The 25,435-nt window shown below is 40.1% G+C and overlaps 1 protein-coding gene across 2 annotated transcripts in view; it reads right to left on the bottom strand.

Moving 5' to 3' along the window:
- Positions 1 to 25,435, bottom strand: part of HMGA2 (high mobility group AT-hook 2) — a 176,686-nt gene that overhangs the window by 141,631 nt on the left and 9,620 nt on the right. For both annotated transcript variants that reach the window (XM_034403616.3, XM_087873178.1), the window contains exon 3: positions 10,788 to 10,838. In XM_034403616.3, the coding sequence (XP_034259507.1) occupies positions 10,788 to 10,838 (51 nt within the window). The remainder of the gene's footprint in view (positions 1 to 10,787; positions 10,839 to 25,435) is intronic.

The following is a 25,435-nucleotide window of genomic DNA, read 5'->3' on the forward strand; positions in this document are numbered from 1 at the left end:
AATTCAATCAGTAATTGTTAAAATGTGTAATATAACTAAATCATTCTATATTGTATATAACAAATAAAATATAGGATTATAGTTTATTTCCAATTACTATCCAAAATTAAACTACATGCCACTTATTATATGTGAAACAGGTCTAATTTTTATGTATGAAAGTCTATGAAATTTGTATACAATTGGCTTTATTGCACAGAGATAAATAATTTTGAGAGGAGGCATGGTTATCATTTGGTATTAAAACTATATACAATATTTGGATCTCACTGAAATCAACAGTTAGTATGAATCACCTAGTCTGAATTAAGACCAAAATGCTTACCTTTTCAATAATACAATAATTGATGTATATGAAACTAATGTACTGAAGCCAAATGTAATACAATATTGGCTGTTCATGATGAATGAACACTTGAGTTTTTGTAAGATGTCCTAATGTTCTTTAGTCAAGCACAGAAACCAAAGAACTCATTCCCATAGCATATTTTCAAGATATATTATTTTACTGGAAAAATAATACATTTTACAATACAATTATGAATTTGTTTACACTTCTATTAAAGCAAGGTAAGAGAGGTGCAACTTTTAGTTTCACCAGGGGATTCATAGTTTTTGGAAATTTAAAATATTTCATTTGAACTAACCGTGATCTGTTGGCTAATGCATCTCTTTATGTACAACAACATACAATATAATTCATAAATGTAGCTAAAACAAATTAGGGAGTTATTAAAAATGCATCTTCTGTCTTTTCTGAACTATAATTTAAAAAATCTCTAAGAAACCTATTATAAAAAATATTTTGTAGAAATGTTTGTTGTAAATATACTTGATTAAACATAAAATAACTCCAATGTCATTTTAAAGTTTAAATGGAACATGTGACAGAGTTGCCTGTAAAATGCATAAGGCCATATGGCTTTAGATAACACACCTCATTGATTTTTGTCTTGCTATACTTTGCTCTTAGTACAGAGCTCTTGGTATAGTCTAATGCAAATAGGGAGCTCCTTCCTAAGCTCTTTCAGTGGAGAACAACTCTACCTACACATATTTCTCATCAGAGCTCTGACATGCATAATGAATTACTATATCAATGAGATTTACTCAATCACAGAATGTAGAACCATAGGGCTGGAAGGAACCTCAGAGATCTTCTAGTCCAGCCCCATTCAAGGCAGAATCATATAATTTACATGTTATATATTCAGGCTAACATTTACTATAGCATAATTGTTTTATCTCCATATTCTCTGGGTGCATCATAATATTTAAGAAATAAAAAAATGGAAAGATAGAATACAGCTCCTCAATTATTAATATACATCATGCTAGCCTAGCTCGAGGATAAGCTATTTCTATTCTACAGTATAGCAACAAGAGTCAGTTTGATCTAAAAACCAATCTAAAAAGCAAGATACTGCAAGTTCTAGTCCCACCTTATAGCCACGCAAGTCAACTGGTGATCTTGGGCCAGTCACACTCTCTTAGCTCAACTCACCTCGGACAGTTGTGGGGAAAATATGAGAAGGAAGGTGATATATGTTTTACAAGTTATTTGTAAAAATAATAATATATATGTTTTACAAGTTATTTGTAAAAATAATAATATAAATTTGTGTATATGTGTGTATTTCAAAAAGGTAATCCACTCAAGTAATTGTTCAGCATGATTGTTGAGGAAAATTATGTTATAAATTGAGTAGTTCACAAAGGATTTGTGAACTACACAAAGGATTTGTGAACTACTCAAACGCCTTCTGACTATACTACAGCAGGCGTTTCGCCAGCACGACTTCAACACAATTACAAATGTGAAAAAAGATTATCAGAGTAACAGATCAGAGGAGACAGACCAATCACAAATTAAAAATTATAGACCAGTATCTATCGTTACTAAATGTAAACTACAAATTATTTACATTGATTATTGCGGAAAGACTAGAAAAAATAATAAACGAATATATTCACTCTGACCAGAATGGCTTTTTGCCAAAAAGACAAATAAAAAATAATATGAGAATAATAATTGATGTATTGGAATATTATGAAGCAAACCCAGACAAACAAATGGCACTAATATTCTTGGATGCACAAAAGTCTTTCGACAATTTAAATTGGAAATTCCTTACTTTACAATTAGAAAATATGAAATTTGGCGATAAATTTGTAAATATGATAAAGAAAATATATTCATCTCAAACAGCAAAAATAACAATAAACGGAGATATGACTGAACAATTTATAATAACAAAAGGAGTGAGACAGGGATGCCCTTTATCCCCTTTATTGTTCATACTATCCTTAGAGATACTGCTAAATGAAATTAGAAGAGACAAGGAAATAAAAGGACTGAAAGTTTAAAAAGAGGAATATAAACTTCAAGCCTTTGCCAATGACTGGGTGTTCATCATAGAGCAGCCAATATCGACAGGACCCAAATTGTTATCACGAATAGAAGAATATGGGAATTTTGAGCAGGACTCAAAATTAATAGGCAAAAAACAAAGACACTAATGAAAAACCTCACAAAACAACAAGAGAAAGAACTAGAAGATAGAATGGGCATACAAATGACAAAAAAAGTAAAATATTTAGGAATATGGCTAACAAATAAAGGATCATCGATTAGAGAAGATAACTACAACAAATTAACAAGACAGATAAAGAAAGATCTAGAAATCTGGAGCAAACTACAGTTATCATTTCTTGGGAAGATAGCATCAATCAAAATGAATGTGCTACCAAAAATGTTATTTTTATTCCAAGTGATACCGATAAAATTGGGGAAGAATTTTTTAAAAGATTTTAATAAACTTATAGCAAATTACATTTGGCAGGGGAAGAAAGCAAGGATCAAAATAAAACATTTACAAGACACAAGGGAGAGAGAAGGATTAGCCGTCTCAGACTGGGAAACATATTACAAAGCAACTTCATTGATATAGATTAAAGATTGGATGGAACTAAAAAACAAAAGAATATTGTCATTAGAGGGGTATGATCTACAAAGAGGATGGCATGCTTTCTTGTGGGAGGGAAAAAGTAGACAACACAGATATTTTCAAAGACATTTGATCAGGGAAGCATTGCTACAGACAGGGCAGGGGATAAAAAAGAATCATTATGATAAAATTCCGGAATGGTTATCCACTACAGAGGCACAAATTTACCCAAATGCTTTAGATATTCGTAAAATGAAAACTTACAAAGATCTGTTGAATAATCAAGGGGAATTAAGAACAAGACAGGAATTGAAAAAATTGGGTACAAACATTGATTGATGGCCCTATATGCAAATAAAATCTAGATACAAGACAGATTTGGCACAATTTGGATTTCAAAAGGGAACATATGAATTAGATAAAATTCTGCATGGAACAGAGGATAAATTGATAAAAAAAATCTATAACTATTTATTAAGATACAAATTGGAAGAAGAAGTAGTTAAAGAAAATATGATAATTTGGGCGAAAAATTTTGGATACAATATTGAATTAGATAAATGGGAGAAATTATGGAATATAAATTACCAACTAACAATGTCTGTACCCTATAAAGAAAATATGTATAAAATGTTTTATAGGTGGCATCTCCCACCTGCCAGATTGGTAAAGATGTTGCCAAATACCTCCCCCCTATGTTGGAAATGTAAACATCAAAAAGGAACTTATTATCACATGTGGTGGTCCTGCCATAAGGCAAAACAATTTTGGCAAATAATTAAAACACAAATAGAAGAAATTATAAATCAACAAATAGAAATGAGGCCAGAAACTTTCTTACTGGGAATAATTGCAGGGTCATATGAAAAAGTTCCTTCCGGGTAGCAGACCAATATGGCGACTCTTTATTGAATGCCAAGGACGAAGGGGCGATGTCCTGCATTTTCGAGGGTGTTGGGGGGGCAGCTGACCATCTTACAACCCCTGCCCAGCAAGCTGAAGCATAGCCGGCTCAATTGAGCCGTAGATGGAGCCGGAAGAACACCCGGCCGCCGTGGAGATAGTTAGGGATGGCGCGGCAGGCGGTAAACGGCGGCAAACGTTGAAACCGAGGCCCAGATGACTGTCATAAATCAAACGGCTGCAGGGCTGGAGCGGTTGAAGCAACGGTCAGCGATGTTGCTGTGGCAGTGGCGGCGCAGGCAGCGCCGGCGGCGGTCCCTGGGCTGCTGTAAACTTGATTTGCAGCGTACTGGGCGCTGCGGGCGGTGACGCGGGGCGGCAGCCATGGATACGGAGGCGGAGCCGACTAAAATGACACTTGCAACTACGATGTTGACAGCAACAGCAGCAGCAACACCGGGAGGCTAGGCTATGAGGATGCCCTCTCTAGACAATGGAGAGGGCTTTGCTGCAAGCAGTTACCCCCCCTCGATGTAATGGGGAGGGGGCCTGGACATTCACTTAATCACCTGAATTCAACTTAATCACCTGAATGGCCCTATCTGAAAGAGTATGGTAGTGGTGGGGGCTGAGAACTGAAGACATTTTTTGATCTTCCCCTGTCTGCTTCTCCCCCCCCCCTTTACTATACCTAGGCCTAGTTTGGCCATTCAGCGAAAAAAAAAACAACTTGCAGCTGTTTCGATCAACTTATAGCCTTTTTAAAATATCTTTTCCTCCTTGACTATCCTAATTATCCTGATTATTTGATTTCATCTCTTCCACCTGGATGCTCCACTTTTGCTTTTTTCGACCTTATCTTCGGATTTTTGCTGGTATCAGAAAGGGAGGAAGCATAGACATCGAGAGTCTTGAACAATTTATTTGTAATATTTATACAAGTGGATGGGACGGACCATCTTCTCCTTTGTTTCTGTAACTCTGGACTGGTCGCCGTAAGAGGGCGGTCATTGTGACTCTCATCCCCCTTTTTTATGACTAACTTATTTTAATCACAAGACTTTCCCATCACTGTAAGAGGGAGATGGTATTCCGATGTTCTATTATATTAGCTTCCTTGTACAATTATCTACTTTACCCTTTTTGTCTTAACCATCTGTTTTAAACCATCTTTAACACCTTAAGAAGAAAATGGCCTTTCATCGCCTCCAATTCTATCTCACCTCCGATGTATTCAATAACAGAACTCCTAGCACTGCGAGATTCCCCCCTCTCGCAAGTTTGGCCCTCCCAGTTATCTAGGGCCGCCCTCAAGGACGGGTTTTGGAACCCCGAGAGGTGGTATGCTAAGAACCAGAAGCTTTGGGGTTTTTTAGATAGTTTTTCAAATTCTATTTTAAGGGGATCTGGGAGGAGGGTGGTTTCCAATGTAAATAATGAGGCTGGGGAGCCTCCCGGGAGGGGGGTGGGTTGTATGGGTTCAGGGATTAACCCGCGAGGGACGGGGTCTAGTCCATCTGAAGAGCACGGCGGAGGAGATGCAGAATCTGGGGCCAAGGAGAGGGTTAGAGCTTGTGCTGTTGATAGACATTACATCAGTACTGTAGGTGGGAGGGGCAGATATGGCAGGAGTAGGGGGCCACATCAAGTTGCGGGAGTGCGCGCTCGCTGTCTTCAAGCGGTGGCGCGCTCCGGCCCCCAATGCTCTTCTCGTTCCCTAGGTGGCACAGACCCTCAGGCCCTGGGCCTTCGGCTGATGCTATGCAATGCCAGGTCCGTGGTAAATAAAGCCCCCCTCATTTGTGATCTTGTTCAGGAGGGGGGAGCGGACCTGGTGGGTATTACGGAGACCTGGTTGGGCCAGGAGGGGGGAGTCCCTCTCATAGAGATGTGCCCACCCGGTTTCCGGGCATTTCATCAGCCAAGGTCACAGGGAAGGGCCGGGGGGGTGGCAATTATCATTAAAGAGGGTCTTAGTCCGAGGGAGGCCACTGTTCCTCAGACGGCCGGATGTGAGTCCCTCCTTGTGAAGTGGGGTCATGGGGTGCAGATGGGCCTGCTGGTTACGTACCTGGCTCCCTGCCATGTGGCAGCGGCCTTGCCTGAACTACTCAACGTTATAGCCGCGGTGGCGATTGATACCCCTAGACTTATGGTCATGGGGGACTTCAACCTGCCATCCGTCGGTGAGGCGTCTGAGGTGGCTCAGGAGTTCATGGCTTCCATGATGGCCATGGACCTGACCCAATTAGTTCATGGCCCTACTCACACGGGGGGAAACACGCTGGACCTGGTTTTTGTCTCTGGTCAGTGGCTGAGTGGTCTCGAGATAGGGGATATAGCGATCGAGCCCTTGTCATGGTCAGATCACTCCCTCCTTCGCTTTGACCTTCGAAACGCCACACCCCGCTGCAGGGAGGCGGAACCGATGAGGTGGTTCCGCCCCAGGCGCCTGATGGACCCAGATAGGTTCCAGACGGAGCTTGGGCCATTTCCTGAGGCTCTGGCACACGGCTCAACTGAAGACCTAGTGGCTGTCTGGGATAGGGCGGCCGCTGGAGCTTTGGACCGGGTCGTGCCTTTGCGGCCTCTGACCCAGCGTCGATCTCACCTGGCTCCCTGGTTCACCGAGGAGCTGAGGGAGATGAAACGCCGGAAAAGACGCCTGGAGAGCAGTTGGAGGGCCAGCTGTTCTGAATCTGACCGAACACTGGTAAGGTCTCATATTAAGACCTACCTGGTGGCAATAAAAGCGGCAAAGTGTAACTATTTTTCCGCTCTTATTGCGTCATCAGATAATCGCCCGGCCGCCCTGTTTAGGGTGACCCGCTCCCTGCTCCACCAGGAAGCGCGGGAGGACCCCTTGGAGGGTAGAGCCGAGGACTTTGTACAATATCTGTATGACAAAATCGCTCAGATTCGGGAAAATTTGGACTCTGACTGGGTAGATTCGGGAGGGAGGATGGAAGCAAGTCTTGAGAATATTATCTGGGAAGAGTTTAATTCTGTGACTCCAGAAAACGTGGACAAGATATTGGGCAGACTAAGCGCGGCCACATGTTTATTGGACCCGTGTCCCTCCTGGCTGGTGCTGGCCTCTCGGGAGGTTACACGAGGCTGGCTCCAGGGGATTATAAATGCTTCCTTGAGAGAGGGTGTCTTCCCTGCCACCTTGAAGGAGGCGGTGGTGAGGCCTCTCCTCAAGAAGTCTTCCCTGGACCCAGCAGTGTTGGCTAATTACTGTCCAGTCTCCAACCTTCGCTTCATTGCGAAGGTTGTTGAGAGTGTGGTAGCGCGACAGCTTCCTCAGTACTTGGATGAATCGGCTTATCTAGATCCGTTCCAGTCGGGCTTCAGGCCTGGATACAGCACGGAAACGGCATTGGTTGCATTGGCAGATGATCTCTGGAGGGCCCGGGACAGGGGTTGCTCCTCTATCCTGGTCCTATTAGACCTCTCAGCAGCTTTTGATACCATCGACCATGGTATCATGCTGCACCGGTTGGAAGAGTTAGGGGTGGGAGGCACCGCGTTGCGGTGGTTCTCCTCCTTTCTATCTGATCGGTCGCAGTCTGTGTTGACAGGGGGGCAGAGGTCGACCCCGAGGCCCCTTGTATGTGGGGTGCCACAGGGGTCGGTTCTCTCACCCCTTCTGTTCAACATTTATGTGAAGCCGCTGGGTGAGATCATCCGTGGTTTTGGGGTGAAGTATCATCAGTATGCTGATGATACTCAGCTATACATCTCCACCCCAGACCACCCCAATGATGCCCTTAAAGTGATGTCCCAGTGCCTGGAGGCTGTACGGATCTGGATGGGGAGGAACAGACTCAGGCTCAACCCATCCAAGACCGAGTGGCTGTGGTTTCCGACGTCCCGATATAGTCAATTGGTGCCATCACTGACTATTGGGGATGAGTCATTGCCCCCCACGGAGAGGGTTCGCAACTTAGGCGTCCTCTTGGACTCACGGCTGTCTTTAGAAGAACACTTGACGGCTGTGGCCGGGAGGTCTTTTTATCAGGTTTGCCTGATTCACCAGTTGCGTCCCTTTCTGGATCGGGACTCGTTAAAAACGGTCACTCATGCCCTCGTCACTTCACGCCTGGACTACTGTAATGCTCTCTACATGGGGCTCCCCTTGAAGAGCACCTGGAGGCTCTAGCTGGTCCAGAATGCGGCCGTGCGGGTAGTTATGGGAGCAGCATGGCGCTCCCATGTGGCTCCCCTCCTGCGCGAGCTGCACTGGCTCCCTGTGGTCTTCCGGGTGCGCTTCAAGGTCTTAGTTACCACCTTTAGAGCGCTCCATGGCTTAGGACCGGGGTACTTACGAGACTGCCTTCTGCCACCAATAGCCTCTCACCGCCCAGTACGCTCCCATAGAGAGGGGCTTCTCAGGGTGCCGTCAGCCAAACAATGTCGACTGGCGGCCCCCAGGGGGAGAGCCTTTTCTGTGAGGGCACCCACCATCTGGAACGAGCTCCCCCCAGAGATACAGAAGATTCCGGATCTGCGCACTTTCCGCCGTGCCCTCAAAACATTCCTGTTTCAGCAGGCCGGCCTGGCCTAACTTTCCCTTTATATTGCTTTTTGATTTTATTTTAAACTGGGATGTCTTGAATTATCTAGGACCAGAATGTTTAGTATATTTTAATTGGTTTTTTATTATTAACGTTTGTATTACATGTATTTTTATCGTTCGCTGTTCACTGCCCTGAGTCCCTTAGGAATAGGGCGGTATATAAATTTAATAAATAAATAATAAATAAATAAATAAAAAGAAATAAGATACTTAATTATTCACATAATTACAGCAGCACGAATAGTTTTCGCCCAAAACTGGAAAAACAATGATATACCATCAGAAGACAAGGTGATTAGAAAAATTATGGAGTGTGCAAAAATGGATAAGCTCACAAAGGAGATACAAGAAAAAAATGAAACAGAATACTACTTAGTCTGGGAGAAATGGTATAAATGGTTGGAGGAGAAAGGGAAAAAAATAAAAAGGGGCACATAAGAAAACTAAGCAATGGTTAAATTAGGCGGAGGAATATGGAAACAAATGGGAAGATATAAATTGTGGAAAGGAAACTAGGTATCTGTTTATGTTAAATGTAAATAAAATATTTAGATTAAGATAATTTATACTGCTCAAAAAAATAAAGGGAACACAAGCAGAAGACATCCGAGATCTGAATGAATGAAATAGCCTTATTAAATACTTGGTTCTTTACATACAGTAGTTTATACACTGCTCAAACAACTAAAGGGAACACAAAACTACTGCAGGTAATGAACAAAGTATTTAATAAGATCCTCTTCATTTTATAAGAGAATATGGGAACGGTGGAGCTGTTACATGCCGGTGGAGATGTTATTTTAGATTTCTTCACACTACCTGGACAGTGGCAATAGTTTATGCTGCAAAAGAAGCTACAGTGACAGGAACGGCACTGACATGATTAATATGCCGAATCAAGCATCCACACAAAGCAAAATTTTGAACTCTGATAGGATGTTAGGATGCAGGTAAGAGAATGAACCCAAACTAATGCTTAATACATACATCTGCTCTAGCTACACTATCCCTACTTTAAAAATTATACAACAATTTCCACTGTTGTGAATATGTATACCTTGATTTAAAGACTGGCTTGAAAACCCAAGTTCACTTTGGTTAACCCAATTTTTTTTTTTTTGTGACAGCCCAAAGAGGATAAATAATATAAACCACTGAGTTGTTTGGTATAAGTTTCTTAACTCTGAGGCAGAGTTGTCCCTGGACACTACAGAAAGAAACAAAGAAGTTTTGTTTATTAACCTTATCTTTGCATACACTCTGTTTGAATTTTATCCTCTTTCATAATCACTTTCCGATGCCTGATAAACCCCTCTTTAACCTTTGTAACTGAATTACTCAACGAACTATCTCATTCTCTTTTTTTAAAAGCAAGAGCTGAGGTTCATTCATACTGATAAGGCTCACACAACTATTTCCACTCAATAAATAAAGAAAAGTCTCTGAGCAGATTAGAGTCTAAAGGTAGGAAACCAGTTACTCTTCATGAGCCTTCTTTCAACACTTTCATTGAGCAGTGCTTGCAGTTTTCAGAGGTCCAGGCAAAAAAACATTAATCAGCTCCTACAGCCTACTTTATGTACCTATATTTACACATACAATGACATGTGCAATCTAGTATCTATTACCACAAAATCAGTATACTACTTGTACTATTCGCTGAAGAGGTAACAAAAAATCCAATCCTTTCCTCCCACTACCAATGCTGTAGCCTGAAGAGGCGCAAGCTTTGGCTAAAGAGCTCTAAGAAATGAGGGTATGGTTGGGGATAGTGATGAAGAGAACAAGTGATAGCAATCAGGAGCACAAAATTGCTGCAACATCAGGCACGCAGGACATCTGTTTGTGTTTCTACAAACATCTATCTATAACCATCTTTCCTAATCTACTCTACCCAAATGTATTTGAATTACAGATCTGGGTTTTCCCAGCCTGTATAATTAACAGAGGTTGTTTAATGAGGTTGCAGTTATGATATAACACAAACTGATGAGGCAAATTAGGCAAGGTTAACCTACAAATATAGAGAAGGTATATGTATATATCTCACCAGGAAGATGGGAGATGATTTACTCCAAGCCTGGGACTACAATTCTCTCTTCTACTTCAGATATTGCTGTCTGCTTTCTGCAGCTTTCTAGAATCTGCCTCCTGCAGTGCCACTATACTATGATATGAATCCTAGCTAATAACTAAGAATATCAATCATTAAAGCTAGGTTAGGATCTGCTAGAAGATAAATTAAATAGAAAATAGCAATGAATGTAAGCAAACAAAAATGAGATAACCATCTATATTAATGCTATGTTTGGGGAATGAAATAGCCATACTTATAAATGTAAAGTAGTATTTACCCATTTCCTGGGTCGGCCTCTTGGTCGTTTTTCTCCAGTGGCTTCTGCTTTCTGTAATAACAAAGATACATAATAATTATTTGTAATTACATTATTAGACAATCCTGGTGTTGGACTAACTAGTGCACACTTCCTGCAACACTGTTCTTTTATTTATCTACTGATTAGATGGGAGCCACCAAGAAAAAAAAACTGCTACTATCTATCTTACTCTTTCTCTCCCACCCCCATTCTTTCTTTTTTTCCCTCATGGAGAAAGGCTGTGCCCATCCTTTCATAAAACAGAATGAAAAGTTCATTGTTTAAGGAAGGAAATGGTTTTTTAAAAAAATGATAGACTATTCACTGTGATCTTCATGTGTCTAGACTATTGATAAGAATGTATGGAAAGCAAATCAACATTCTTGACAAAAACTATCTTTGGATGTATCTGTTTAAAGAACTTTTCTTTGTTTGTGGGCCAAAACAAACTCAAAATGTTAGCAATGACTGCTAACATAAAAAAGCTGTGACTGGAGGAATGTAGGAAGATCAGGAATCATACTGTCTATACATAAATTAAATTACACTATTCAGACCATTCTCAAAACATACATTTATTTAAAAAGTTATTTCAATCAATTTTCCTTCTCTCCAAGTCTAAACATGATTTTGGTGCTAAGCACTAATATTAATTCAAATCCTACAAATAAAAAAATAATATGGTACCTTGCATCAACATTTTAGTATTTCTTACCTTTCCAAGTGATTTGTAAAAGTCGATAAAAAGCAATTTAAAATGTTGAATACTTACACCATTTCTATTCTATGTTATTATTCAAAAGGAAATTTCCTTCAATAGGTTAACACATTGTACAAAATCATAACTATTACTTGTTTGAATAAGGGCTATATCTGGGTTCACACATAGCATAAGCCATGATTTAACTTCTATAATGGATATGTTCATAAAACATGCTTGCTTAGCTGCAATTCAATAAATAATAATTTGGTGAGTTCATATAAATTCTAAGACACATTTTTAAAAAAACAAATGGGTTAGATTGATAAACATACCAAAGCAAAATTTAACTAATTATATCATGGCTAAGGGCAACGTGTGAAGCCACCTCCTGACTCCAATGATAACCATTAAATATCCACACAGGACTGCAGCCGTAAGATTTAAGCAGCATTTCCCCTGCATTACTTAATAAACAGCAGCCCTATAAGTTAATATTATTGACTCCAGGAAAGGTGATATAAGGAGGTGGTCATTGTCTGGGATACTAGGAAGGCATCCAGGGGCCTTGCGCCACAGATTACCTGATGTGAGATGCTGTTTCTTAGGTTGGGTAGCAGAAGGGATCTGTTGCTGATCCAGATGGCGGCGCACATAGGCACTGCGGCTTTGAGCTTCTGGTGTTATAATGGAGTGAGTGGGCAAAAACTAGTCTATACCTGTGGAGTTACTAAAGATTGAATTTTCTAGTTGACTAGATATTACCAGCGACTTCCAGTGGTCTCATAATATACTGAGTGATGTAGTAAGACTGCCAGGCTCTCTATGGATCATTGTTGGGCCTGGGAGACGGCGTCGACAGCGAAGAGAGAGGAAGCAGAAACAGGGGTGCAGAGCTGGTTTGCTAGCTTGGTTACGGAAGCAGACTCACAGAGCAACATTACCAAGTATTTTTCTAATCAATGCTAGATCCTTTGTCAACAAAACTGATGAACTAGAGCTGTGGATGGCAGCAAATAAGCTCATTCATGACTGCTGTGTGATGATCATCACAGAAGCCTGGCTTCATCCACTTGTACCGGATGTGTCAGTGGAGCTAACTAACCGCACCACACACCGCTTTGACAGAAACGGCAACTCCGGCAAAAGCAACGGTGGAGGACTTTGTATTTACACACATAATGACTGGTGAACTAACAGTAAAGTTACTTATACACACTGTTCTCCAGAATTCTTAACTATCATTTGTCGGCCATTTTATTTACCTAGAGATTTCTGTTATAGTTATCACCACTGTCTATATTTCACCTGATGCAAATGTTAGCACAGCGCTAAATTACATGACGCCATGGAGAGGCAGCAGCAAACTTAATCTGAAGGCACTTTTGTCATGGCTGGGGATTTTAATCAAGCCTGTCTAGTCTGTTCTTCCTAAGTTTGTGCAGTATGTGCAGTGTACCACCAGAGGTAAGAACACTCTAGACCATATGTATTCAAACTTAAGACAGGCATATAAAGCAATCCCTCTCTCCCACCTGGGTATGTCTGACCACACCTTTCTGCTACTGTTGCATCTTCGGACTCACTCCGCGGTGACGCAGACGCTTCCCCTCTTGACTGAACTAGGAGTTTGCTCAGCGGGAGAATAAAGCCCCGCCATTGGCTAAAGTGTCTGACAGCCGCTATATAAAGAGCTGTCAGACGGAGAATTCTTGTTGCTCGTTGGAGTTGCCCTGTTAGCTTGTTGAAGCCAAAAAGGCTTTTGAATTCACCAAACCCTGTCTCACCTCAGTTCCTGGTCACCCTTGTTCTCCCAACAGAGCAGCTACTGTGCCCAAAGTATATCCCCCTTAGGAAAAGGATATGGCCAGTCAGGAAAACTGTTAAAATTGGAGGGAGCACTCTGCCAGTTGCAAGACTGCTTTAAGACTACTGAGTGGAATAATTTGAACATTTGGAGCTGCAAGAATTCATTGACACCGTACTCCCATATATCAAAACCGATAGAGAATGTAACAGTGGACAAGTGCATCAGAGTCTTCGGGAATTGAAGATTCAGCACCTAACCAACTATACGGGCGATATAATGAAGACAGTCAACTCCGATGCCTCATTGGTAGAGGAGTTGAACACCTTCTTTGCCTGCTATGAGGTCAAGAGACCTGATCCTGTAGCCCCAGCCCACCAACTTCCAGCCACTCACCTTGCATGAACACCAAGTGAGAGCTGTATTGAAGGCCGTGAATTTCAGTAAAGCTGCAGGTCCAGATGGGGTGCTGAGCATAGTGGTAAAAACTTGTGCTGACCAACTATCAGAGGTCTTAACAAGGATTTTTAACATCTCCCTGAAAACGGCCAGTGTTCCATCATGTCTGAAACAGCCACTATCATTCCAGTCCCAAAGAAAACAGCAATAAGCAGCCTGAATGACTACAGACCCACTGCAGTAACGTCTGTAGTGATGAAGTGCTTCGAGGGACTGGTTCTTCATGGAGAACCAGGTCATGCCTTCCATCAAACTTTGACCAATATCAGTTTGCCTACAGAGGAAATAGGTCAACAGACGATGCCATTGCTACTGCCCTTCATTCTGTAGTGAGTCATCTAGAGAAACCTGGGAACTATGTCAGAGTGTTTTTCATAGATTACAGCTTGGCTTTTAACACCATTTTGCAGAATATCCTCATCGAAAAGTTGACTGATTTGAATTTCCCTTCTCTCACCTGTGATTGGATTAAAGACTTTCTGACGGACCGGTCACAAACAGTGAGAGCTGGGTCTTTCACATCCTCCACCCTGAAGCTAAGCGCTGGCTCTCCTCAGGGCTGTGTGCTCAGTCCCTAGACGTTGTACACAAACGACTGCATATCTTCTGATCCATCTAACATGATAATAAATTTTGCAGATGATACCACCGTACTGGGTTTTATTACAGGAGGAGATGAATTAGCATACAGAGAAGAAGTCCAGAAGTTATCCACATGGTCAGGAAGGCTCAACAGAGACTCCATTTTCTTAGGGTCTTGCAGAAATATCAGGTGGAACAATGACTGATGACTTCCTTTTACCAGTCTACGATAGAAAGCATCCTTACATATTGTGTTATGGAATGGTATGCTGGCTTGACAGCCGCAGACAGAAAAGCATTGCAGAGGATGATGAGCACAGCACAAAAAATTATGGGCTGTCCCGACCCCACTGGATGAAATCGCCAGGACCTGCTGCCTCAACAGAGTAAGGAAAATCCTCAGGAATGATTCACACCCTGATCAGCACTTCTTTACTCTCCTACCATCGGGCAGGAGATATAGAAGCATAGCCAGCCAAACGAACAGGCTGAAAAATAGCTTTTATCTGTGGGCTGTCAGAATTATGAACGCAACATAACACCACAATTAGGTTTAATATGATAGACTTGCAGGGCCAGCACAACGTGCAACATGTTCATACCGATGTAATACAATGTTACATACATATAGGTATATGGAAGTGTGTATTAGTTATTACTTATTTGGGTTTCGGGATTCTTTCTTTCATTTATTGAGTTATTAAGATGTATTTTGTGTTGGGGGGGCTCCACCAAGGGAGGCTCATTCATTGTACACATGTTGTGCATTGACAATAAAGGTTTGATTTGATTTGATTTGCTATTGTACCAGCCTTCCTGCTGCATAGTGACTTCCCTGCCTGATCTCCTCAATTCTGTGGCTGGGCTGGTGGTGGAGTTTCCTGGACTCTTGGTCTTGGACAACCTCAATCTGCCATTCCTGACACAGGATCAAACGTAACTCAGGAGTTAGTAGCCATTTGTCAAATTGTCAGGGCCCAACTCATCACGGTGGTGACACACCTGATCTGGTTTTATGTCAGAGCTTTATGGATTTGGGGAAAATATTTATTTTCCTCCTGCAGTGGTCAGATCACTATCTGGTAAGTCTCCCATTCTCAAGTGCCACCCTCGTCCGTTATCTGGGCCCACCCCAAGTAACTAATGTATCCAATTATTCTGCTATTTGGTCTGACTAAAGCCTTAATGACCAAATGGAATAGTAGAGCAGTGGTAGATTTGGATTGGATTGTGGCTGAATGGCCTCTCCATGGTTCCCAATATTCCCTATCATATATGATGGAACTGAGGGAACTAAAATAGAGTGTTAGTCATGAAAGACAAAGAACAAAGACAACTAGACACACAGTTAAGAGTCTGCCTTTGGTGGTAAGGGTGATGAAACTTAATTATTTCTTCACCCTTATTGGGTCTCCCAATAGTCACTGCTGTGATTGATTTGCTGGGTACACCTCTGTACATGTCTCTAAACTCCTCTCCAGACTTAAGTTAGGATGAGAGGATGAGCCAGTTCCTGGCACCTCTGGGAGAGACAGGACAGTGAGCCTGGGGACTAGTGGAGATGCGGATCAGGAAGCAGCAGGCTCAAGCTCAACAGAGCAACTGCAACTGGAACAACTGGATGGACAGTCAGTTGAGCTTGGGCAGAGGGCATCACAACTGCAGCAAGATAGCCTTGAGACTCTAGGCAGGGAGCAAGCACAGCTGCCAGCAGCGATAAGGAAGAGGAGCCGTCTCCCCGATCCAAGGGTGTGCAGGGATGAGAAGCAACAGGAACACTGGTGAGCCAGGCTACTCACAAGGCAGCAGCCTCACCCATTGTGAGGGGCTGTACTGGCATTAATTATTTAAGCCTGCCCAAAGAGAAGAACGTTGCTGGAACGATGTGTCCAGTTGCTTTGCTTTGTATCCTGGCCTTGTTGTGTTTCTTGTTTTGGACTTGTGATTTGGATCTCTGGTTTGTGCCTTGATCTTGTGCCTTGCAGGTGGACTTATTCAAGCCTTTGAGTTCCTTGTCTTGTCGAGCATCTTTGTTCTGGCTTCTGCCTAGCTTCAGGGATTGAGACTGCTCCTCTTCCCAGCTCCTTCAAGCCTCTGGGTGGGATTCGGAGGGGGTGCATGGGCTTTTGTTTTTCAAGAACTACTGGGGACTATATATTTGGGCAGCTCAATAAAGACCTTTAACCTACCACTGTGTGTGCATGTGTGAGCAGGGCAGCACACTCATCAGCCCTGTTACAGGTAATTCAGTCCCTTCTTGGAGGAGTAATATCAAAGCTCGCCTACAGGCTTGCTATGAAGAATATGCTGTACTTCTGACAGATAAAGTCGCTTGCATTTGCTTTGTGTTAGACTTCAGCCTTAAAACAGAATCAATGGAAGTAGAGGGGGCTACATCTTGCAAGGTGGAGGAAGAGTTTGAGCTTGTGGTACCTAAGGATAGGATTCAGCTGCTAGTTTGGCCATCATATGCAGAAGACACTCAGATTTATATCTCTACCTCAGGCCCTCTGAGTTATATTGTGGATATCCTATTCTAATGGGACTTTATGACAAGCTCTGACTTAACCCTAGCAAGACTGAGTGGCTGTGGTAGTATTTGGACCCTCCTAAGACAAGGTTCTTCACTCCTTAGTTCTAGATGGGTGGTACTATTCCAGATAGACCCAATATGCAATCTGTGAACCTCCTTGATTCACAGCGCCTGTTCAAAGAGCAGCCGGCAACAATGGCTAAGAGAACCTTTGCACACCTTCCAGGAGTGCACCAGTTGCACCAGTTCCTGGACCGGGAGACCTTGTTCACCATCACCTATGCCCCACATAACCTCTCATTTAGATTACTGCAATGTACTCTACATGGGGTTGCCCCTGAAGAGCACTTTAGAACTTCAGCTAGTTCAGAATGCAGTTGCGCATTAATAAATAGTACTGGACATACGGCACATGTAACATAACTACTATGAGAATTGTATTGGCTAGCGGTCTATTTCTGGGTACAATTCAAATGCTGTTTGTCACCTTTAAAGCCTTACGTAGCTTGAGACCAGGTTACCTGAGAGACCATCTTTTTCCAAGACATTCTATCTGTCCAATTCTATTTAGCTGCCTAAGCATGCTGCAACACCCATCAGCCAAAGAAAGTCAGCTGACAAGGAACAGAACATGGGCCTTTTCTGCAGTAACCCCTGCTGAGCAGAATATTTTCCTCTTAGAAATTAGAATGGCCCCAACCCTGTTAATCTTTCGTAAGACTTTAAAAACTTGGCTATGTACAGGTAGTCCTTGACTTACAACCATAATTGAGCCCAACATTTCTATTATTAAGTGAGACGTTTGTTAAGTGAGTTTTGCCCCATTTTATGACCTTTCTTGTGACAGTTGTTAACTGAATCACTGCAGTTGTTAAATTAATAACCTGGTTGTTAAGTCAATCTGGCTTCCCCACTCATTTTAATTATCAGAAGGTTGCAAAAGGTGATCACTTTGCTGGAACACAGCAAAGCTCATAGATGTGAACCAGGTGCCAAGCATCTGAATTTTGATCATGTGACCATGGGGATGCTTCAAATGTCATAACTGTGAAAAATGGTTATAAATCACTTTTTTCGATTGTAAATTTGACAGTCACCAATGAAGTATTATAAGTCGAGGACTACCTGTATTTCAGCCTTGGGCTGCAAATGTGTTGTAGGTCCCATTCTTAGTTTTGTCAATTAACTTGGCTGCTGCTAAAATACATTTATTTTGAATGTTTTTATTGTTTAAATGTTTTATTGTTTTTATATTTTTAGAATTTTAGAATTTTAAGCCACAGAGTCACTGGTTGAGATGAGAGGCCATAGAAATAAAATAAAATAAAATGTGCCTATATTCTGTAATTAATAGTATGCCTATATATCTGTTTTTCTTTTAGTACTTTAACACTCCATTCTTTCAGTTCCTTACTGAAAATCTTTGTATAAGACAATGCCTTATAAAAGGAATTCTGATACAGCATGTGAAAATACTGCAGCAGTTTTCTACAGTTCCTTGGACTATAAATACAGATAAATATCTATAACCTATTATAGGGAAGAAACATGTGAAAATATAACAGCACAAAATTAGAGAATAAAATATCATTTAAAATGTTTTTTATAAAATCTTCATATTCAATCATAAATATCACTTCATAATATAAATGCCATTTTCTTAAGATACTACAGTTGCAAGAAAAAGTATGTGAACCCCTTGGGATTACGTGGAGTTTTGCATGACTTGGTCATAAAATGTGCTCTGAACTTCATCTAAGTCACAACAATAGAAAAACACAGTCTGCTTAAAATAATACTACACAAACATTAGATGTTGCCATGGTTTAATTGAACATAACATGTAAACATTCACAGTGCAGGGAGGAAAAAGTATGTGAGCCCCTAGCCTAATGACTTCTCCAAGAGCTAATTGGAGCCAGGAGTGAGCCAACCTTGACTCCAATCAGTGTGATGATATTGGATGTGTTGCTGACAGCTGTCCTGCCCTTTAAAAACACACACCTGTTTTGGGTTTACTGGTTTCAAGAAGCACTGTCTGATGTGAACCATGCCTCACAGAAAAGAGCTCTCAGAAGACCTACGATCAAGAATTGTTGACTTGCATGAAGCTGGAAAGGGTTACAAAAGTATCTCCAAAAGCCTTGATGTTCATGTGTCCACGGTAAGACAAACTGTCTACAAATGGAGAAAGTTTAGCACTGTTGCTACTCTCCCTAGGCGTGGTCGTCCTGTAAAAATGACTGCAAGAGCACAGCGCAGAATGCTTCATGAAGTAAAGAAGAATCCTAGAGTGTCAGCTAAAGATCTACAGAAATCTCTGGCACATGCTAACATTTTTGTTGACACATCTACAATAAGGAAAACATTAAACAAGAATAAAGTACATGGGAGGACACCACAGAGGAAGCCATTGCTGTCCAAAAAAAATATTGCAGCACGTTTGAAGTTTGCAAAAGAGCACCTGAATGTTCCACAGCACTACTGGCAAAATATACTGTCGACAGATGAAACCAAAATTGAGTTGCTTGGGAAGAACACACAACAGTATGTGTGGGGGAAAAAAGGCACAGTACACCAACATCGAAACCTCATCCCCACTGTAAAACATGGCGGAGGGAGCATCATGGTTTGGGGCTGCTTTGCTGCCTCAGGGCCTGGACAGATTGTTGTCATTGATGGGAAAATGAATTCCAGAGTTTATCAAGACACTTTGCAGGAAAACGTACGACCATCTGTCCGCCAACTGAAGCTCCGCAGAGGATGGGTGATGCAACAGGACAATGACCCAAAGCATACAAGTAATTCAACAAAAAAAATGGCTTCAACAGCACAGAATACGCCTTCTGGAGTGGCCCAGTCAGAGTCCTGACCTCAACCCGATTGAAATGCTGTGGCATGACCTTAAGAGAGCGATTCACACCAGACATCCCAAGAATATTGCGACACTGAAACAGTTTTGTGAAGAGGAGTGGTCCAAAATTATTCCAGATCGTTGTGCAGGTCTGATCTGCAACTACAGGAAACGTTTGGTTGAGGTTATTGCTGCCAAAGGAGGGTCAACCAGTTATTAAGTCCAAAGGTTCACATACTTTTTCCTCCCTGCACTGTGAATGTTTACATGTTATGTTCAATTAAACCATGGTAACATCTAATGTTTGTGTAGTATTATTTTAAGCAGACTGTGTTTTTCTATTGTTGTGACTTAGATGAAGTTCAGAGCACATTTTATGACCAATTCATGCAAAACTCCACGTAATCCCAAGGGGTTCACATACTTTTTCTTGCAACTGTATGTTCAAACAATCTGCATAAGGAAATATCTGTATTAACAATTTATCATACGAAATTCAGTGAATATTGCTTAAAATATTTCAGCAATCAGTCCTCTTTCACTATGGATCCAATTTTCTAGATACGATGTCTAAAATCAAGTTAGGTAAGATTAATCCTGAAAGCATTTTTAAGATACATCCCAATTTCTATTCAAAATCTGAATTACTATCTTTTACTCTCTTTCTATATAATATGGAAAAATATGTGTAGGCTGTCCTAGCAGATAATTTCAAAAACCTGAAAGATCTGTAAATCTGTAGCAAAGAGAAAAAGAAACTGTTCCCATCTAATGATCAGCAAAATTTTAGCACTCAGATTTGACAGTTTATCCTTGACTATCCATTTCAGTACAATTTGATAACTCCTAAAATACTATTTACCAACACTAAATTGCTTGTACAATAAGGTTAGGCTTGCTGGAAAACTATGTGTTGTTTATTTTTAAAAAATGTTTATTTTCTGTAAATGGTGAGATGGTGGCCTTACAGGGGAAATCCTGAAATAGCTAGTCCTTTGAAATTAAAACAGAAATATTCAAACCATTTGCTCTTTCTAGTGAAGAAAAAGTTGTTATTTATTCTCCAATGAAAAACAGTGAAAGGAAACACAGGCACGCTATCTCAGCCCAAGACTGCTTTGTGAAGACATGCATCTTTGAGAGAAAAGGAATGCAAATAACAAATCTAACAGTGTTGCATTGCATTCCATTACTGTCAAACTACTGAAGTTAAAAACTGAATACGAACACAGACAGATAATCTGTCTGGAAGACTATTTAAATCATATAGGAGAAGCAGAAAGAAAACTCCAAGATAACCCAGAAGATGAAGCAGCCAAAGAAAATTGGATGATGTGGAAGCATAAAATAAATATCATGGAGCAAGAAGAGTTGGCACAAAGAATGAAAAGAACGAAACAATATCTTTTTGAGAATACCAACAAATCGGGGAGGTGGCTGGCCTATAAATTAAAAAAGGAAAATGAAAGGGGAATAATCCATACTTTAGAAGACTCTAAGGGCAAATTATTGACTAACGAGGAAGAAAAACGAGATAGGGTGAGAGAATATTACGAATCTCTATATAAAGAAGGGGAGATATTGGATGACAAAATAGAAAAATATTTGATAAAAGCAGAGCTCCCACAAATAACTGATGAAGAGAAAGAAATGCTTAATAGAAAGATTACAATTGAAGAATTAAAAATAGCCCTTTCCAAATTGAAAAACAATAAAGCCCCAGGACCTGACGGATTTCCAGGGGAAATATATAAAAAATTAGAAGAAATACTCCAACCGAAATTAGTAGAAATTTTTAATGACGCACTGTTAGACCATAAAATTCCAGAGTCATGGAAAGAGGCGCATGTCACACTTGTACCGAAAGAAGGTGCCGACCTAAAACAAATTCAAAATTACAGACCAATTTCACTCCTAAATACGGATTACAAATTATTCATGGGCATAATGGCGGAAAGAATGAAAAAGATTTTAAATAATTGGATATATAAAGACCAGAACGGATTTTTACCGGGGAGACAAATTAGGGATAACATGAGAATCGTGCTAGATACGCTAGAGTACTATGAGGAACACCCCGGAAAACAGATGGCTCTGATTTTCGTCGATGCTCAAAAGGCATTTGACAATCTAAATTGGAAATTTATGATTAAACAAATTGAGATTATGAAATTCGGAACAAATTTTGAAATGATGATTAAATCCATCTATAACAACCAAAAGGCGAGTATCCTGGTGAATGGGGATAGGACTAAAACATTCCAAATTAGTAAGGGAGTAAGGCAAGGTTGTCCCCTATCCCCTTTATTGTTCATTTTGGCCTAGAAGTCCTTCTACGGAAAATTAGATCTAACGATGAAATAAAAGGATTGAAGATCAGGAAGGAGACTTATAAGACACAAGCATTTGCAGATGACGTGGCCCTAATCCTTGAAGACCCTATAGAGTCGGGACCTAAAGTATTGGAGGAATTAAGTAAATATGGAGAGGTGGCAGGCTTTATATTGAACAAAACTAAAACCAAAGTATTGATTAAGAACACAACTGAGAGTCAGCAAAACGAGATAGAAGAAGGATTAGGACTACAGGTTGCCAAAGAAATTAAATACTTAGGAATTTGGATTACATCAAGATGTTCGACCCTGAAAGACGATAACTATATTCCCCTAATTAGAAAAATAAAACAAGACCTAGATAACTGGAAAAAAATAAGACTATCACTTTTGGGCAAGATAGCCACAATTAAGATGAACATCCTCCCCAGAATATTATTTCTATTTCAAAATATACCGATAAATTTAGATAAATTTTTTTTTCTAGAATTAGATAAAATTATTAGAGAATTTATATGGGAAGGGAAAAAACCGACATTTTCCATTAAAATTTTAAGGGGCAAAAGAGATATAGGTGGATTTGGACTCCCAGATTGGGAAACATACTACAGGTCAGCCAAGTTAGTTTGGATAAGAGATTGGATCACCCTGGAAAATGCGAGAATTCTTACTTTAGAAGGCCATGACTTGCAAAAAGGCTGGCACGCCCACATCTGGGAAACGGAGAAGAAAAAGAAGACATATTTTCATAGACACAAAATTAGAGATTCCTTGATACAAACATGGACCCAGATCAGGCAAAAACATTACAAGAAAATCCCAAATTGGCTCTCAACGATGGAGGCCCTGACTCACTCTAATAGGTGGGAGAGGGAGAAAATGGCCAGATATAAAGATATTCTAGACGAAGGAGGGAGGTTTAAATCAAATGATACCTTACGAAAACAAGGAATAACTTTAGATTGGTGGACCTACTCACAAGTAAAATCCAGATATCAGAGGGACAAAGAACAATACAGTCTAGAACCGGGACCAAATGGATTGGATAAAGTCCTGATGGGAACAAATAAAAAGATTCTGGCAAAACTATACAATTACTTGTTAAGCGATGATAGATTTGAAGATGTTACAAAGAATCAAATAATTTCATGGGAGAAAAATATAGGGTGCAATATAAATTTTGGGGAATGGGAGGAGGCATGGAACAGAAATCTTAAATTGACTGGAGCGGTGGCATATAAAGAAAACCATTACAAAATGTTTCATAGATGGTACCTAGCTCCGGCTAGACTAGCGAAGATATATCCCAATATACATCCCAATTGGTGGAAATGTGGCCATGGTCAAGGCACCTTCTTTCACATGTGGTGGACATGCCCGGAAGCAAAAGGATACTGGAATAAAATTAGGAAGTGGTTATATGAAGTAATTGATGAAGACATTGAACTAACACCAGAGATTTTCCTCCTGGGAATAATAAAGAAGCCATATAAAAAGGAAATGACACATTTAATGATCCATATAATCACAGCCGCTAGATTGGCATACGCACAGTACTGGAAAGAGAAAATTCAACCACCAGAAGAGCTTACAATTAAGAAAATACTCGAGTGCGCAGAGATGACTAAATTAATTTATGAATTAAATGATGAAAAGTCAGTTTACTATATGGTGTGGGAAAGGTGGTACAAGTGGTTGCATGATAAAATGAAAGAAAGATCTAAGGTGTGTTAAATATTGGTTAAAAGTGAGTTAAAATGTCACCAAGTATTATTTATGCAAATAGTTAAAACACTGCACATCCGATACAAATTGAAAATGTTTATTATATTTAAGTGTTCTACGTTATTGTTTAAATGTTTGTTTGTTGGTTGGTTGGTTGGTTGGTTTTTTTTTCTTTTTATTTCCTTTTTGTTTTGTAAAAAATCTCAATAAAGTTTCTATTAAAAAAAAAAAGAAAAGGAATGCAAATAACAAATCTAACAGTGTTGCATTGCATTCCATTACTGTCAAACTACTGAAGTTAAAAACTGAATACGAACACAGACAGATAATCCAAGTCTCTCTGATTCACAGAAGTGGGAAACCAAAATGTTACAACCTCACTTCAGGGCAGCAACTGGATATACTAAATTAATTTAATTCATTGCAGTACAGATATTCTCAAAAACATTTAAAGTATCTAAAAATGTTATGTCAAATCAGATAATTCATCTGACCCAATTCTAATTTATATTTTCATATAAGTAAAAAAAAAAAGTTTGTTGAAAATGCATGTATTTTTAAAAACTATTACTGTAATACATCTCTTTTCCAGAGTGATAATTGCGCTATCCTTTTGCACAAATTCCTGAGGCTCTCCTTTAGCCTTTAGCTTTAATAGTCAAAACAGTTCTTCAAATATAATGTATTCATCTGTCATCTGTCAAAGTAGACTTTAAAAATCTGTGGAGCTTCACCCTAACTAGTATTTAAAACAAAGGACTGTTATAGTATCATGACTGAAAAATAGAAGTATCTAAAAAGAGAGGGAGAATTTGGTCATAGTGGAATGTTTCCCCTAAAATAATCATAACAGCAATTTCCTACCACTGAATAGTCTCTTGGTGGAAAACTCTTTTGATTACAGGATGTAGTTTTCAGATTAGATTTTGTTCAGAGGGATAAGAAAGACAATGATATATTCCAGTTCAAAAGAAAAAAGAAAAAAGGGACAAAGATAATATCTTTTCAGCAATCCTATTGGTGTTACCTGAAAGTAAGGCCCAATGAATTCACTGAACTTTATTCTCAAGTGACCATAGATACAGGACAGTCAATGCAATGTTCTTAAATGTACATTATAGTAAGAATAACATGCACCCAAATAAATGTTCTTGAAACCATATATGTCTATTCCTCAGTGGCAGCATTATAATACAACTAATTGATATAACTGTATAAGAGGAATGAGGACGAGTTCAAAGCAATTAGCCAGGCAAAGGTGTTAAGATTTGTCTCAATACTCTCAAGTAGGATCTTAAGACAAAGATTCTAGTTTCACAGGGGAAACTTGAAGCCAACCTAAGCCATGTTCCAAATTTCAAACCTCTTTGAACAAAAAGCCTACACCTATTGCTACACATTTTCCTTAGCATTGCCAAACTGTGTAACTTCAAGAGAAATGTTTTTGCCATCTCCTACTAAGGATGTAGTTTAAAATCAAAGATAGATACAAGAAAGCAAGCACTTCAGAAATTTCATATGGCTAAAGCCCACTGAAGTATAATTGAAGACATTTCACTAGCAAAATACAGGTAGTCCTCAACTTGCAACCACAATTGAGTCCAAAATTTGTTGGGAGACAGTTGTTAAGTGAA

Source organism: Pantherophis guttatus, chromosome 7 (assembly GCF_059756535.1).
Source record: "Pantherophis guttatus breed Tessera chromosome 7, ASM5975653v1, whole genome shotgun sequence".
Taxonomy (NCBI): domain Eukaryota; kingdom Metazoa; phylum Chordata; class Lepidosauria; order Squamata; family Colubridae; genus Pantherophis; species Pantherophis guttatus.